The 16,980-nt window shown below is 43.0% G+C and overlaps 2 protein-coding genes across 4 annotated transcripts in view; both read left to right on the top strand.

Annotated features, from left to right (window-relative positions):
- Nucleotides 1-16,980, top strand: part of HOXD3 (homeobox D3) — a 50,569-nt gene that overhangs the window by 8,590 nt on the left and 24,999 nt on the right. The window contains exons 1-2 of one of the 3 annotated variants that reach the window (XM_033167590.1): nucleotides 5,982-6,231; nucleotides 7,396-7,422. The exons of 1 other annotated variant lie outside the window; for it this stretch is intronic. The gene's annotated coding sequence lies outside the window, so the exon portion shown is untranslated. Of the gene's footprint in view, nucleotides 1-5,981; nucleotides 6,232-7,395; nucleotides 7,423-16,980 lie in introns of those variants that run through there. One more of the 3 variants, XM_033167584.1, reaches the window with a different exon arrangement.
- On the top strand, nucleotides 11,323-13,204 carry HOXD4 (homeobox D4). The gene is made up of 2 exons (XM_033167672.1): nucleotides 11,323-12,010; nucleotides 12,577-13,204. The coding sequence occupies exons 1-2, from the start codon at nucleotides 11,581-11,583 to the stop codon at nucleotides 12,885-12,887; spliced, it is 741 nt and encodes a 246-aa protein (XP_033023563.1). The 5' UTR covers nucleotides 11,323-11,580; the 3' UTR covers nucleotides 12,888-13,204.

The following is a 16,980-nucleotide window of genomic DNA, read 5'->3' as shown; positions in this document are numbered from 1 at the left end:
CCTTAAAAAGCTCCCCTATACTGTACAGGGCTTTTGTATATGGGTTCTTCTGAATATCAGTTGCTTGGAATTGCAGGTGGGCAAAGTGCTCTCATGCTCTAATCCTGTTTGCTGGTTTCCCACATGCATCTGGTTGGCCACCTTGAGAACAGGATGCTGGACTAGATGGGCCAATTGACCTGATCCAACAGGCTTGCATTATGTTCTTATGTCTCTTATGCTGCCTTCTTATCAAAAGTTCTTGGAATGAGAAAGAGCTCTATGAAGTCCCAAACCTGCCTAATATTTTCCAATGAAGAAAGGTTACCTGTGTCCTTCTTCTGGCTACAGAATCCTGCCCAATCAGCCATGCACATTCGATCAGAGGCTAACCCAATTGCCTCAAATGAACCTATTCCCATATCATTCCTGTCGTGGGTCACCATCCTAGGAATTGAAACCCATTGAGTTTACTTCTTAGTAGCTAAGATTGGGTTGGCAGCACACCTTTTTAAGGCGAATGTGTATAGCTGATGAAATCAGATTGTAGAATTTAAATCAGGGGAATGACAGCTACCTGAGGTGAAATCAGGTCCTACAAAGGGCAAAGGAAGCAAAAGACGCTTCAGTGGGACTTTCACTCAACTCATCCCTCTTTGCAGCTGTAGAAGTTCTTCAGAGGCAGCAAAGGATCTCAGAGTCATGGGTTACACCACGTTGGGCAAAAACAATTCCTGCATTGCAGGTTATTGTACTAGATGACCCTCGTGGTCCCTTCCAATTCTACAATTCTATGGTGCTATGAATGCACACTTTGGATTTGGGGTGATATCTAGCGTTACTCAAGAGTAGACAGTTTGAAACCACATCATTAGAGTCAAGTAAGTTAAGAGCATTGATTTCAGTGGTTCTACTCGGAGTATGACTTAGTTGGCTACATCCCCTCTTTGCTACCCACCGCTCGCAAAAGAAGAGCAGGTTTTAAAGCTGAGGTGCAAAATCTGAAGTTTCTGACAGCAGTTAAAACCAAATGACTTATTTTCCAGGTAAGATGTATTCGGGATGGAGCTACCGAGTGGTAAATAAATGTATCATTCTCTTGAATAACTCTTACTTTGAGTCATGTTTACATTAATTGCAAGTTATTAGCTTGACTCGAGTTTGACTCGATCTTGTGTTCATATCCCGGGGGGGGGGGTGAGGGGCTTCTGTTCTGCTTCCTTGCAGAGAATCCAGATAAAAGCGAAGTTATTCTCTCCTTTGCGCGCGCCTTGTCTGGGGCCAGGACTTTTGAAGGCTCCGCATAGCACTAACCCGCTTTGAACCGAGCCATTTTGCAAACTTCTAATTTTTCACCTGAGAACGCTCCCAGTTTTCCCTCTCTGCTGATGTATCCTTGACCACATTTAATGAAAGGCCACGTCATCTCCTCCTACAGCTCATTTGCCTTATTTCCTCCTTTCTGTGGTTTCGGGGCATTAAACCCCTTGCCAATTTCCAGTGGATGCATTTATCCTAAATTGTATGGGCTAGCGCCAAGGAGCTGAAACCGACTTCTTATGCACTTATCGTTTTGAGAAATAACCAAGTAATCTGTGCTGGCATTTTGATCACGGTCCAGTACGAGTTTATTTTGATTTAGTGCAAAGTTTGTACAGAAGAAGAAGAAAGGGGACACACACACACACACACACGGAGGAATCTATTTCTGGCCGTATTTCTTCCTGCCTGTTAAAGAAGGCTTTGCACCTGTGAACTGGACCCCGCCGTTCCTAATCTGATTTTCTATGCTCATTTCCGTACTAGGTGCATATATCGTCACCAGTGAAGCCTATGTTATCTTTGATGACCGCTTAAAAAATGGCAGGTCATTTCCTTAGTTGTGGCACTCAATGTAAAATGTGTGTTTTTTCCTGTTTCTTTTCATTTTTTTGCGGATTAAAACTTTTTACTAGCTTCGTGATGTGCTTCCTATAACTTTGAGAAAACAGAAACACGTCTAAATGCTATTTTATACTCACAAAGCATTTGATTTGAGGCCAGTCTCCAGGGCTGGAAAACAGAACTTTTTGGTGAGCCAGGATTGTCTCTCAACATGTGCAGAGCACATTTGTTTAATCACTGAGGAACAACTAAACAGTACAAGTATGAGTTTAGGAAGTGGTGATTCTAGGGCAGCGAGTGAGTTTCAAAGGGATTTGAAACCCAGCGCCTCTAATTTTAGCATTGAAGGTAGGACAGGCGCACAGGCCTGCCATTGGATACAAGGAGGCAGCAGCTGATTTTGGATGGCATGAAGGTTCAGCAAATTGTTTATTTAAAATATTTACATTGTTGCTGTTATTGCAAGGGTGTGTGTGCTTGCGGAGTTTCCTGATTCAGGTCCAAAAAAACAAAGCTGGTCTTGGGTATTAAGTAATTTCACTGGGATGGGGGAGTGGGAACTGGCAAAATGCTGCTGTGCAGACCAGGCAGGAAGATATCTTGGGCTAACCCTAAATGAAGGTGTTCTGCAGTGCCTTGTATGGGAGACCTAGACTGAGTGACCAATCTCTGTGTTGTGCAAAAAACAGGAGACAAACCAGCTGCTAGCCTTGTGTATTAGATAATTGATCTTACTGGCTTTGTATTCGCAGACTGTACCACTTGACTCTTCTACTTATCACAGTTCTATTGTACCGTTTGACTCTGTTCTACTTATCACAGAAAGTAGCAAACTTTCTTTTGGGTCCTAGCATTTCAGGCTGCAGGCAGGAATTCACATGGAGCAATACTGCTTCCTACAAACAACATTATTGGAATTGGGGGGGGGGGAACAATGTAGATTTTTTGGAGAAAGTTACTACACAGGTTTTGGGTGGAGGGTATGGAGGTATGTTCAATCACTTGAGCCCCCATGTGATTGGGACTCTAAAGTAGTACAGCCCAGACACAGTTTGAGCATTGTGGCAAGAACTTGGCCTATTGAGTAAAGCAGGAACCAAGCGCCTCAGGTGTCCATGTGTCCACTTAGAACAGGGGTGGCCAACGTGGTGTCCTCAATGTGTTATGAATGAGAACTCCTATCATCTATGACCCTTGGCCATGCTGGCTGGGGATTATGGGAGCTGTAGCCCAAAATATATGGAGAGCAGCACCTTGGGCACCCTGGCTTTGAACTTTGATGTCATGGGACCTGGACCACAGCTTGAAGGATTTTTGTTTGCAGAAGGGACAAAATACTATTTTTTTTAAAGTGGTCGGGACACACTATCCAAATGAAGATCAGGAAAGAGGGCCACCATTTAGAATCTATGTCCAATAGTAGAAACCTTAGTGCAAATGTCAATAATACGTTCTCAGAACAAATCCTCATCTTCAGGACTGAACACAGAATCAATAACCAAGGTAAGAGGAAGTACCTGAATGGAAACTGTATTCTAAACTTGTGTCATTGAAACCAGGCACACTGAGAACAATTTTAGTCCTTCTCACAGTTGCGCTGCTTAAGTCGAGTTGTAGGACTCTACCCCAAGAGAGGTAATTAGGATACTAGTGCAAGTCACTGGAGCTTCAATTCAGTTTGATAGCTAAACTAAAGCAGCTCAACTAAACGTCAGACGCAAGCCTTTTTAAGCACACTTTTCTGAAGGCAAGTTCCATCAAAATTAAAGTCTAATCAATCAATAATGTCCGTTAATGCCCATGATCCACATGGATCGTGTTTAAACTGTCTTTAATTCAAGTATTCCTGATTACCAATTTTGGGGATTTAACAGGGGGGCTGATTTACAAGGCAGCCTTGTGGCGGCTTACTGATCCGAATCCGTGCCCCATAAATATTTGCTTGTGTTTTTTTCTTTTTGTGTTCCCCGTCCCTTGGAAAAAGTTTCTATAATTTTGTCCCGTTTGGCTTATCTGTGTCTTCATTTGCTTTGGAAAGCTGAGCAGACTTTCGCTTGGATTGGAAGGATATTTTTTATTTTTTTCTAAAATGGTATATTTATACCATTTGAACAACATCTTAGAAAACTACGAGAGCCCGAAATTCTGAACACGTATTCCACGGTATTACCGAAGGTGTCACGTAAAGCAAAATTGGGATTTGAGTGTGGCTACTTTTTCAACATAAGTGGTTGGTAAGCCTGTTAAACCAAGAGACCTAATTTATGTTTTGAGTCTCTGCACACATTGCAGTGAAATAACACCCTTCCACCACACATGAAAATCCCTCTTAATTCCCCCCTCCCATGGGGAGATTTACTATTTTAAAGTAGGCTAATGTATATACAGGGGTGGGTGTGAGAGAACGTTAGTTTAAAATAGTATGTAAACTTCAAAACCACTTTGCCTGAACTAGATGCAGGGAAGTTGTGCTGGTCCGAGTAACCTTAAAAAGAATCTAGCCTTTCCAGCAGGTGAACGTAAGTTGCATTTGTTCCTAAGAATCCTGGCCTCCCCTGGAGGATATGACAAAAGTCCTGCTCACCTAAATGACTTCGGATACCTTCCTCTGAGGCTGAACCTTACAGCCTTACAGCGACGCAGGCACACACATGCTTTGGAGTCATTTTCATAAATCATTTCCCTGTAATAATAAGATCAATTCGCATGGCAGGAGAGCCAAGTGGAGGGCGGGGCCTTCTCCATTCAAACATTTCTGCTCTGCTCATTTTAAATGTCAGAAGGTACTTGCTTTTCTCTTGCCTTGCCGTTTTATCTTATTTGTTTCATTTTGGAGTATTGTTTACAAAAAAAAAAAAAAATTCGTCAATTGACCTACACAACTGGAAAAGCATTTATCCCGGCCACCCCCAGTTTTATATCTGTATATCTATACAGATTCTTTCTCATACTCTCTCTCACACACACAACTTTGCATGCAAAAGGTTATACCTTCCCAGGGACATTTGACTTCCGGTGTCTCAGAATTTTAGTTTCTTTAAAATCCAATTTGACTTACTCACCCGCTCCTTCTCTCCCCACCTCTCTCTGCTCCCTCCTACCTTTCCTTCACACCAGACTACTTTTTATTGCTTTATGACTCCCCTCCTTAAAGCTTCAGCTATCAAAGTTTTCGGGAGGCGGCGGAGGGGGACGACGACACGAATGGGCTGAGCTGTTTTGTCACTTTTACAAGTCCCGTGTATCTCCTTGCGCTGTGAAGCAGTTTGGTTAGTGTGAAGGGGCCCAGAAGAGGTCGCCTGATAAAGAGTTGCTGAACTGTGTTGCTAGATCCATTCTGGATCTCACGGTGGCCAGCCAGATCCCTCTTGGAAGCTCCCAAGCAGGAGCTGAAAATGATGGCCTTCCTCTCTCTTTTGCGCCCACCCAACGTCTGGTGCGCTGCTCCTGCACATGGAGGTTTTGCTATCGGTCAGTTCTCCACCTCACCACCCCAGCACTTTCCGTAGCTGCTTAGCAAACAGACATAGATAAACACGTTCTTCCTGTGACAAACCCTAGACAACAGAACCATTTATCCTGTACAACGGCACCATTCCCTGCAAAGTTGTGTGTGCATCGCAGCCGTCTGGATGATCGCGTAACCCGAGTGTCTGGGGCCTGACCATAGAGACGAGGCTGGGCGTGGGCTAGCTGGGAGGATCCCACAAACTTGATGGCCTTTGGTGTTGCTTAAAATCGTCCTTCCCGCCCTCCCTCCCTCCCACCACTCCACATGCATATTCATTCAAATAAATTTTGAATCTGTACTCACAGCGAAATTCACACGTTCCTTTCCTCATTAAAGGGGAGATCTAAACTGCCACTGGGGCCTGTCCTCGCACAACTCGTTATTATTATTTCTAATTTTTAAAAAAGAGCCTGGCCTAAACGCTACAGACACGCAAGGCCTCCAGTGCCTTGCCCTCGCTATTTTGGACTACTTTAAATTTCATAGAACGCAGGGTGTGTGGGGTTACCCCCTTTCCCCCCTTCTCTTTCACCCCCCTTCCTTCCAGGCTCTCTTTATATAAGTGAATAAAAGTTTAAAGCTAGAGGTTATTTATTGTTCCGTCGAGATAAGTCCTGAGTGGTTCTTTCGAAGCACGTGATTCCAATAAACTTTGTTTTATGGCTTGAGAGTTGACAAGCCAAAATATAATTCCCACCATAAATTAGTTTAAGAGCATACAAGTGCAGATGCTTTAGTTCCTGGGAGCAGTGACAGGGAAAGTGTTAGGCAGGAGACCTCTGCCTGAAACCAAGCGCCCAGGACCTTTGCTTCTTTCTCCCGGGGTTACCTTCCTCTTCCCTTTGGCAAAGCTCACAGTAAGTCTCTTCTTGCGCTCCATATGTGACCGAGTCCCTCTCTCCAGTGACCGTGTCTCTGAGTGTTCCCTGGAACTTTATATGAATGAAAAGATCAGATCCAGGGAAGCCCGGAAGTATTATAGGAGTAGCATTTCCTTCGGATTTGCTCCAAGTTTTTAAGAGAGCTGTCAGTAAATCGCACGTCGACGGTTTTAATTTTAATTTTGTAAAAGAAACCAACCTCGGTTTAAGCCGGTAGATCCTTCATTAAGTGTTTAATTTGCAGAGATTTCAAGGGCACTGCGTTCTGGCTGTTATTCTAGAAGGAGAGTGAAGGGGGGAACGGAAAGAGAGATAAGACGATACATCGATGGAATGATTGCTCCCTGCTTTAAGCTGGTCTGGGTGTCTGAAGACCTTCTCAGGGATAGCGCAAGCAAAAGTGAAGGGGGTGTTTTGCAAAATAGCTCAACCTTGGTTGTTTCTCTTTGAAAACATTGTTTAAATAGTCTCTCTCTCTCTCTCTCTCTCTCTCTCTCTCTCTCTCTCTCTCTCTCTCTCTCTCTCTCCACGTGGGTGATAATGTAGAATTTATTTGTTACAATAAGAGAAGAAAGACACAGACAGAAAAAGGGAAATCTGTTTAAGTAAACAGTAAAATAGATGTCCTATAATAATGATGATATTTACAAGTTCATGTTGGGAGAATGGTATGGATTTTTAAGCAAGCGGGTTACTGACTAAATACTGGCCATGGTGCTTCAGGGATTCACTACGCTGGTAAGGTTTCTGTCACTTTGGGATTAACCCAGTTGGAGGAAGAATCCTTTATATCTTTATCATATAAAACATTTTATAGATACATAGTCGAAACTAGTAGTAAGGATGGCCGTATACAATTACATGATAACTCTGACTGAAATGTTTAATTTGGCTGGCTTTTATTACAAAAACAATTTAACAAAAGAGGCAAATCAGCAATGGGGGGGAAGTGTGTTTATTTGTCACCTTTATAGGCATGCCTGCCTGAGTCCTTAACATTCTCATATCTAAATTGAGATGCAATGCATGCATTCCCCCCGCCCCCCCGAACTATGATCAGTATCATCTATACATGGAAAAAATAACAATACGAAATAGTTTTGTTTATTTTCTTTCTCCTCTTTCCCCCCCTTGCAACAGGTTCGGGACAATGGAAGGGCGTCTACAGTAAGTGCACTTTTTTCCTCTCCTTATCGTGTGTGCAAAATTTGCTGGGGCTTCCAAACATCGCCTTGTAAACGTTTGAGTTTGTAAACAGAGATGGTGTGTTTCTGATGTTCCTGCAAGGCTGTTTTGTACTGGACGGCTCGTGGGGCTTCAAGCTTGCTCTCTCTCTCTCTCTCCCTCACCCATCCTCCTGCGGTCCGTGGCTGCAGATCACAGCAAACGCTGATTGTGCAGTTTCTGGGGCGATAATTGCAGGTGCAAGGTGCCCATCTTGCGCCTCTCTTAAGCTCTTTCCTGCAAATGAGCAGGATTAGCATTTTAACAGGATAAAGTAATGCCGCGTTTCCCTGTGCAAATGTTGAATCTATCATGTACCAGGGCAAGCTCTTCTACTGGTTGGCTCCTCTTTTGGTGGACATCCAAAATACGGATTGCGCTTGCCCTCTCGGTACTGCAGCCTTTGAGGATGAACTAATGTTCCAACGAGGAGTTATGCGCTCTAAATGCTGTTGTATCTCCTCCCCTTTTATTTTGGTCATAAAGGCCTGCTGCTTGCAATGGAAAGGTGCACTCCTAGTCAATACGCATAGGATCGCAACCAAGGCTGTGTTAATGACGTTATTCTTAGGTGTCAGTGAAGTGTTGCCGAGATAGAGCGGTTGACATTTATACGAAATACTGGAAGAAAACAGATACAGATAATATTGCTGTCTGAACTTAGGGGAAACAGGGGGTAAAAATAATACAAGAGGGAGGGCTGGATTTCAATAAAGTGGAAAGGAAGAAAGGCTATGATTAGTTCAATGGTTGCAAGTATATGTGGCATAATTGTATGTGGAGCATGAGTTCTAGCCTGCTGTCCTGGGATACAATACATTACCTCCCTATTTAGAAAAAAGGGGAAAGCAATATAACCATATGTTACTCAACCTCTAAAAGCGATTATTTCCGGCACAGCATCTTTCTGTCTCCTTTATGCTTTCCTTCCTTAGCTCTGAGCCATTTACTTTGCTAATTTTAAATCCCAGCCTGATATATCGATCTGCCCGTTTTAAAATCACAATATTGTGCTGTGTATGGCTTTAAACCACTAAGAGGGTGCCTGGGATTTCCCCCTACTGAAACTCTCCCCCTTTTTTTTGCCCTTGCCTCAGTTTTCTTTGGCCAGCCTTAAAACTTAACAAGAAAATAAGCACCACCCTTTCATTTTCTATCCTTCCTCCCTTCCTTCTTCTTCTTCTTTTAAAAAATATTCCTTAAACTTAGCTGCAGCATACTGATTATGAACCAGAATACAAAAACGGCCTGGTGGATCAAAAGAATTTGTACGGGCAGTTGAGCACGAGGTGAATGTTTAACGCTTTTGTTCATCAATAACTCCTTTGGCTTTGACCTGTCTGAGCAAGTCGCGCAATAAGGTGAAACACAGGTCACAGCGTCTAACAAATATGAAAATCTGGGCTATTGCACAAAATATTCGAACGTTTCTTTTTTTTTAAAAAAATGTTTTGTTTTGTTTAAATTAAAGAAAGCTCTTTCTCCGATTAGTCCCAGGCCACCCCTTAATTCTGCTTTCCCCGAGAAGTAACATATTTGAAAACGTATATTCTGTAGAATTGGACCGTTTTGCATTTCTTGCTTAAATACTTACTCATCAAAGGGAGCAAGAGTGGGGAGTACCCACGCATTCTTCTCATTAGAAATAAGAATGCCTCTTTAGCCAACTCAGAGAGCAGGTACTGATTCAGAAATCCGTAAAGTGATCCACTTGCTCTTCCATTTCTGCCCCAAGGAGACCACCTTCTGGAAAGAAAAAGCCACCCCTAATTCCATGAAAAGGAGCAGGTCGTTGCTTAAAAAGCCATTTGCTCACAGATGCATATATATAATATATATGCATATGCGCATACATGTCTATAGATACACACATATACATATATGCACACACACTCAGACACGTACATATATTCCCATTCACTCTCCCTCTGATTTATCCCAAGTTGGTTGGTTTGCTTAGAATACCCAACAGAGGGAGAATGGAAGGGAGCTGACCGCAGGACAACACAGAGGAACCGGGTCAGCCACAATGCATGAACTTTTGGAATCCTGTGTATTGCCGTCGACAAAGTAGAAATAATGAAACGCTGTGATATGTTTGTAAATGATTTAAGCTGACCTCTTGCCCTGCCCTTCACCATCAACACTACTGCATGAAAACCAAAGGACAGTGGTGTGGGGTTTTTTTCTTTTCTTTTTATAAGGCTCAGATACTCTCCGCAGTTAGGAGAATATTCAGCTTGATGGTAGTGGCATAAAGGTAAAAATGCAAAAATTGAAATAATTCCATTTAGTTGTTTTCAGAAACGAATAGTTAGCTTTCTCCTATATAAAGGTCCCTTTGCGCAAAAACTTTTATTATGGGATTATAAAGTGGATTGTTTTGATCAACATCATGTTATTGACAAAAAAGAAATTAGCTGACAGCATTTCTTTTTATTGAAAGTGTACGGTTATTATTTGAATTGTGTTTTTTTTAAGTGCAAATGCTTTAAATGCTGAAGAATCCAGAACGATTGTCACGTAGATTATCTGAAAATCCCGTTGTGAGAACTCGTTACATCTTGAAAAAGAACAAAGTCACAAAAATGACACTTTTTTGGTATGCTTTCCTATGAAATCATTATATTTTTCAAATCCATAATTTCAGACCTTTACCCCAACAGAGAGTAGTATGAATTCCTCGGGAGCGAGCCAGAGGGATCAGAACGCTACAGTGACGCTGCCTTTGTTACCCACCCTCTGTAGACGAAAGCAAAATGTTATTACGTTGTCTATATATACCCTGTAGAACCGAATTTGTGTGGTGTTTACATAGTCACAGATTCGATTCTAGGGGAATATATGGTCGATGCAAAAACTTCACCTTTCTGCAAATGGTTATAAGTTATAAACATAGAAGATGCTCAAAGACACATGCATGTTGGATGCTATTGTCTCACTCTGGTATACTAGGACATTAAAAAAAATAGTTCTATATTTATTGCTTATTCTTTTTTAAAAAAATTATAACAGTTATTTATATCTCACCATAAAACTGTTCGTATTAATATAATTAGTTTGCAAAGAATTTGTGAAAATGCTAATTGGCCAGTTAATACGTGCTTGCAGATAATAACAAAGGGTGGCTAAAGTAACTTTGATAATACCGATTTCTGTATTCGTTCCCATTCCCCAATTTTCTCCAGATTTTTATGTTAACGTTGGACGCCAATAGAAACAGTCGCCTCGTTTTCTTGTACTCTGAAAGAAGGCTATGAACAATTTGAATATTGGAATTATCTTATTAAACTTTTTTTAAAAAAAACAACAGCCATTTTTTAAAAAAACAGCCATTAAAAAAAATTAGGTTGAACTTTAGAGATCTCAGGATAGTTTCTTATCTGTATGGAGTTTACAAAAACAGATTGTTTCGACACTTGCAATGTAAATTCGAAGCTAGTTACTTATTGCCTAATTTTGTTCTGCCCAACTAGATGCTGGTAACTTTTGGTTGACCCCTGCCAAACAAAGGCAGAGGAGATCCATTGTACATCATATTGCCCTCTTGTTTGATGTCTTCTTCTGATTTTCTGTCCTTTCCCTGGTTTTCAACGCTTCCTTCGCTCCCCTTGGCTGAATTTAACTCTTTGGCTCTTGATTGCTGAAATGTAACCAACTAATGTTTTCATATGATCCCCGAAATTGTAAACTAAAGGGCACCAAAGGTTAAGAAAGTCAGATGAGACAAAAGGCTTTGATTTACCTGGGGGAGGGGGGGAAGAGGGCAGATGGGGTTGGGGCGTGGGTGTCAGGGAGACGGCCATCTATTGATGAATCGTGTTTTATGGCATTCATATCTCCTTTTGGAGGGGGGGGGAACCACGCGAATCATCAGACACCATGTGGGTCCACTTGATTATCCGTATATTATTTAGTGAAATTTGTGGAAATTATGAGGTGCACACACAAATCCGGTGATAAACCTCTCTGCCTCCTGATTGGCTGAGCAGGTCACATGGGCGCCTAACTTTATTCAGTTGACAGCAAGTAGGAGGGCTCTCTGGAAGGAGAAAAAAAGACAACACGAGAAAAATTAGTATTTTCTACCTTCCGAAATTAATGGCCATGAGTTCGTATATGGTGAACTCTAAGTATGTGGACCCCAAATTCCCCCCTTGCGAGGAATATCTGCAGAACAGCTACCTTGCTGAGCAAAGCGCAGACTATTACGGTGCCTCGCAAGGCTCTGACTTCCAGCACCAGGGAATCTATCCACGGTCAAACTACAGCGAGCAGCCCTACGGTTGTAGCAATGCCCAGGGCTCGGCAGTGCAGCCGCGGGGTCACGGGCAGGAGCAATCCGGCCCAGCGAACCACTTCCCCGGGCAGGCTGAGCACTGTCCCCCGCCTCCAATGCCCGCCACGAGGACCTGCAACCAGCAGCCCAGCCTCAAAAGCCCCAACGGGTCATCGCCACCAACAGCAGCAGGAGCAATGAAGCAGCCAGCGGTGGTTTACCCTTGGATGAAGAAAGTCCACGTTAACTCAGGTAAGCATCCCCTTCTGCCACCCACCTCCCCCACTCCACTCCACTCCACCCCACTCCGCCTCCCCCTTCTTGATTCATTACCCCACCCCACCCCTCCAAAGTCCTTTCCAGGCTTCGCGACGCGGGTTGAAATCGAGGTAGCCAATTACACTCGCCATAAATTTTTATGGCCGAGGACATAGGCCTCTTGGTCATGTGGTTGTGGGCATGAGAATATTCCATTTCAGAAAGATGCTAGAGATATTTAAAGGTCCGCTGTTTCTATGAGAGAAGGAGGGGGTTAGTGTGTGTGTGTGTGTGTGTGTGTGTGTGTGTGTGTGAGAGAGAGAGAGAGAGAGAGAGAGAGAGAGAGAGGAAGAAAGCATGCCCATCTGTTATTAGCAAATGTAATGGTGTATATAACGGCCACATGGTTACCAGAGACTCCTTTCTCTCTCTCTCTCTTCCTTAACGCCTAATGAGAAAGTCAAGATTAGGCTGTGGGTTTGCTGCTGCTGCTGCTGCTGCTGTTGTTTTGGAGGGTTGGTTGTTAAGTCCTGCCTGTGATTTTGTCTCTCCCCGCTCAGTGAATCCTAATTACACCGGAGGAGAACCGAAGCGCTCCAGGACAGCCTACACGAGGCAGCAAGTCCTCGAACTGGAGAAGGAATTCCACTTCAACCGGTACCTGACTCGGCGCCGGCGGATCGAAATCGCCCACACGTTGTGTCTCTCCGAACGCCAGATCAAGATCTGGTTCCAGAACAGGAGGATGAAGTGGAAAAAAGACCACAAACTGCCCAACACCAAGGGCCGGTCCTCTAGCTCTTCCTCGGCCCCCAGCCAACACTCACAGACTGTCTCCAAGGAGCATCAGACTGACTTGACGACTTTGTAGGGAACTTGGAAGATGGTCCGTTTCAGACCCGGTTGAATCGGAACTGAACTGTCCAGGATACACAAACAAACAAATATACAAACAAGCACCCAAACAAACGCACATGCCGGCTAAGCAGAAACCTGCACGTAGCAGCCAACAACTCCCAAATTGTCCTCATCCTGCTTTAAGGTACTGAAGACAAACCCAACGATATTATGGACTTCGTAGGAATAATGCAAAACAGCACAACCATTCACACTCAAACAAACTCTGCATCCAGGTGGTGAGAAAGTGATAATTATAAATATAAATATATATATGTATAGGCTACAGAAAGAGAGAGAGAGAGAGAAAGAGAGATAAAAAATATTTTTAAAATAAAACTCCTCTGCCGGCACACAGCTATTGCACCATTACAAACGGAACTGTATTGTGTTGTTTCGTCTGGGATCTCCAAGGAGAGAGGTTTTTTTGGGTGGCGGTGGAATTGATTCACTTAATTTCGTTATTTCTTCCTCCCCACCCCCTACCCCAATGCCATTCCGGGTTGTGCATTTGGGTAAATCCTAAACTGAAGTCTCTGAAAACCTGTGAACTCTTCCCCTCGTCCCCCGCTCTTCTCCGCTGAGTTACCGTTAATTTTTTTTTGTTTGTTTCTTAAGGGGAGGGGGAAGCGTTTCCATTCTTCTAACTTTTCAGAAATATTTAATACAAATATGATGTGAAACGGGTTATTTTATTGTTATTTTTTGTACTGTATTAGCGTATTTATTTATTTCTTGTTTAGGAAAAAGAAAATGTTTAGAGAGACAAACCAAAAAGAGAGAGAGAGAGAACGCAAGCGTGTACTCTTCCTGCCTTTCAATGTTATTCAGTGTTTCTATCTCCCATAAAAATAGAGATCTTTCTCTTCCCCCCCCCAACACCTCACTCCCTGGCCCCCCTTTTTTAATTCTTCTGTATATAGACAAATATTTTCTAGCTTTTAGAGACGAGGAGCAAAGCATTATTATCGTTTTTAAATGAAATGGATTAAAAACGTTTCCTTTTGTTCACGCGTTATACTTTGAGCCAAGGCGGGGTTGAAGGGAGGGGTGTTGTGTGGGAGGAGGGACAGGGCAAATTATAAACAAAAGGAAACCAAAACGGGGGAAATGAAGTGAATATTCCAAGGGATTTGTGATATCAGGGGAAAAAAGCAAACAAACTAAGTGGCATGGTGTTTACTATTACTATAATGTTTTGAATTAAACCACCGTGTTGGTTTTTCAAAGCAAAACAGACGAAGCAAAAGCCCAGGAATGAACTGCATGTTTGGGATGGAAATGCTTGTGTTTCTTTTTTACTCACACCCAAATGGGAAATATTGGATCTGTTTTTAATATAATTTCAGAGGAAGCTGGTAGGCTTAGTGAGGGAAGAATATGCTCTAATAGCATACCTCGGCATGCATTCATGCCTTTTATACTATTGTGTAGATCAACCCAGATTTGGCGGAAAGTATCTGAACCAATGCAAGCCTTTCATAAACGATGCTAATACTGCCGTCCCTTCCAATTACAACTTTGGATAGGAACGAAGTAAATATAACACGCCCCCCCCCCCTAATCAGTAGGCTAAGTTTCGGACTATTGGAAAAAGAAGAAAGGTAGATGAGCTTGTTTGTCAAGTTCGCATCCCTCTTAAATGAACAGCCACCGTCCAGGCATGTTGATTTCAACGGGAATTGTAGCACAACCCTAGACCTGCCTACTCAGAAGTAAGCCCCGCAGAATTCAATAAGGCTGACTCTCAGGTAAGGGTGCATAGGATCGCCAGCCCACTCAGCCTACCGAGTGTTGCAAGAGAATTCTGATTTCAAAAAATTGACATTTCTGTGTTCTAGAATGGGATCTTAGCGTGGTCTGTATTGTTTTCTCCATGCCAAAGAGCCACATTGGGTTCATCTTATAATCGCGTAGCCCCAGTTCTGAAGGCTTTCCTTGGGAAAAAGCGATGGGAAGGGAGGGGAGAAGAGAAGAGAAGAGAGATGGATGTGTCTAAATAATAGGACGAGAGGCACATATTTAATGTAGTGGATCATAGAAGTCACCGCAGTTTGGCAGTTCCTTTTGTGCTTTCTTTCCACCAAAGTAAGCAAGCAGGCTTATTTGGAAGACAGTCCTTAGACGATCAGTAGGGCTTACTTTGAGGTATTTAGGATCGGGGTCTTAGAAGGCTGTGCTCTTTTGTGTTGGGTCCTGAGCCCCTTCTTTGTTCTCTCTCTCATCTCTCTTTTTAGTTGAGTCTACTTCTCAGACTCTTACAGGGGCTCCCCTTGAATATCTGCCCGTCCGTGATATTAAAGATGGATATTCCTGCATTCACCGCGCGTCATTGTCTATGACAAAAAGCGCCCAGTTCATACATAGTGGAGACGTCTTCTTTTCTGACGCCTTCACGTTGAGAGGCTGAAAAGGTATTTTACTGAAGTTCGGGCTAAATTGTAGAAACAGGTTCATCCAGAGGACACGTTTTCCCCCCTTCGATTCGCCGTATTTCAGCCGGGAGGAATGACCTCTGAACCCTTAACCTCTTGGACCTGGAGTTCCCCTTCCTTTTTTGCTGGCACCGAAAAAAGTACCAGGAGAAAAACAGGGCTTGTTGTCCAGACATGGCCTCAAATTTGGAGATCTAAACCCTAAAAACATTTTTATTTTTTAAAAAAGTGGGGGGGGGAAGCATCCTCCCTAACCCCGGATTTTCACTGTGCTCAGATTTCATCAAGTCCCTTTCGAAATCGTCCTCTCAACAGAAGCTCTAGATTAGATTGATTTAAGAACAGGGAAACCAACCATTGTTTACATCTGGCCTGTGTTGAGTCGTTTGGTCCCATGGAAGCGTGTTGTTTGGGGAAAACCCTAGCTTCCTTACAGTCTAGCCCAAGGCAAGACTGCCTGAGCTTAGTAAACGTCTGATCCCAGGGCACGTTGATTCGGAAGAAAATCCTGCGTTCAGTGGGGTATTCTCTAGTAACCGCGCAGAGTAATATCTTAGAAAGTAAGTAAGGTTGTTGGTGGTGGGGATAATCTGAGAAAGGGGAGGGAAAGAGAAAATGGATTTCCTTTGTGTGTCTGCGCTCTCTCCATCCTGAACACGTTTCACTGGGAAGTTCTGGTCCATCGACTTTATTGGCCTTAAACGTGCTCAGGATTGCGTTCGCGAATCCTTTGTATATTTACTCAGAAGTAGGTGTCACTGATTTCAATGGGGCTCAATCTATGGCAAATATCGTCACGCTGCCGCTCAAGGTTGGTTTAGCAAAAGGAAATAGGCAGTAATGTTCCACTGCTTGCAAGGAAACAATCCCTATTAAACCCAGTGGAACTTGCTTCCGAGTAAACATGTTTCCAGTGGGGCTGTCAGTAGGACAAATTTGACTTCACAATGTAGCTCATCCATCCCCAACCCAAATGACGTGAACTGAAGAACGTGTGAAGAAGAAAGGGGTGGGGGCAGAACTCAGCCAAAGTCCTTTTGTAATGTAAATGTCCTCTGGACAAATGTTTGGTTCAAACTCTTAAAGTTGTGTTAGGGGGAAAAAATCTGCTTTGAGCTCTTTCTTCTTCTTCTTGAAGTCTTAAATCTTGGTCGCAGTGATGTTGGTCCACTCTTGAAAGAGAATGATGGAAGTGGGAGAGTATCAAAGGGTTTCTTGCTTGATGTAAACATTTGGCCAAAAATGATTTTAAAAGAAAACTACGCACTCAACCTCACCATCCCATTCATTTCCTACAAACTCTTCTCACTTTTCTGGGGGTTGAGTGGAGTTGTTGATGAAAGTAATTATAATGAGGGTACTTGTTTTGAACTATGCAGAGATCGTCCTGCTACCACACTGAAGATTCTAGGGGAGTCTTTTCTTTTCCCCTTAGAAACACGAAGTTGTATATTATTACCACGACCTCTGTGATTAAGCTGCGTTGTCTCTACGGCAGTTGTGACCCTGAGATGTTTTCTAGACTTTGCCAATGTTTTTTTGCTGCCTCTGATTAAAGAACTATTTATACAAATTGTTTTCCGTCTAAGTCCTTTCTAAGCATACATGTTTGACACGCACACAGGGAAATAA

This window comes from Lacerta agilis, chromosome 1, assembly GCF_009819535.1.
Source record: "Lacerta agilis isolate rLacAgi1 chromosome 1, rLacAgi1.pri, whole genome shotgun sequence".
Lineage (NCBI taxonomy): Eukaryota > Metazoa > Chordata > Lepidosauria > Squamata > Lacertidae > Lacerta > Lacerta agilis.
This window is presented reverse-complemented; position numbering and strand designations above follow the sequence as displayed.

Coding starts and splice junctions, on each gene's coding strand:
- HOXD4 (XM_033167672.1), top strand. CDS start 11,581: ATGGCCATGAGTTCGTATATGGTGAACTCTAAGTATGTGGACCCCAAA. Junction 12,011..12,576: donor GAAAGTCCACGTTAACTCAG/GTAAGCATCCCC, acceptor CTCCCCGCTCAG/TGAATCCTAATTACACCGGA.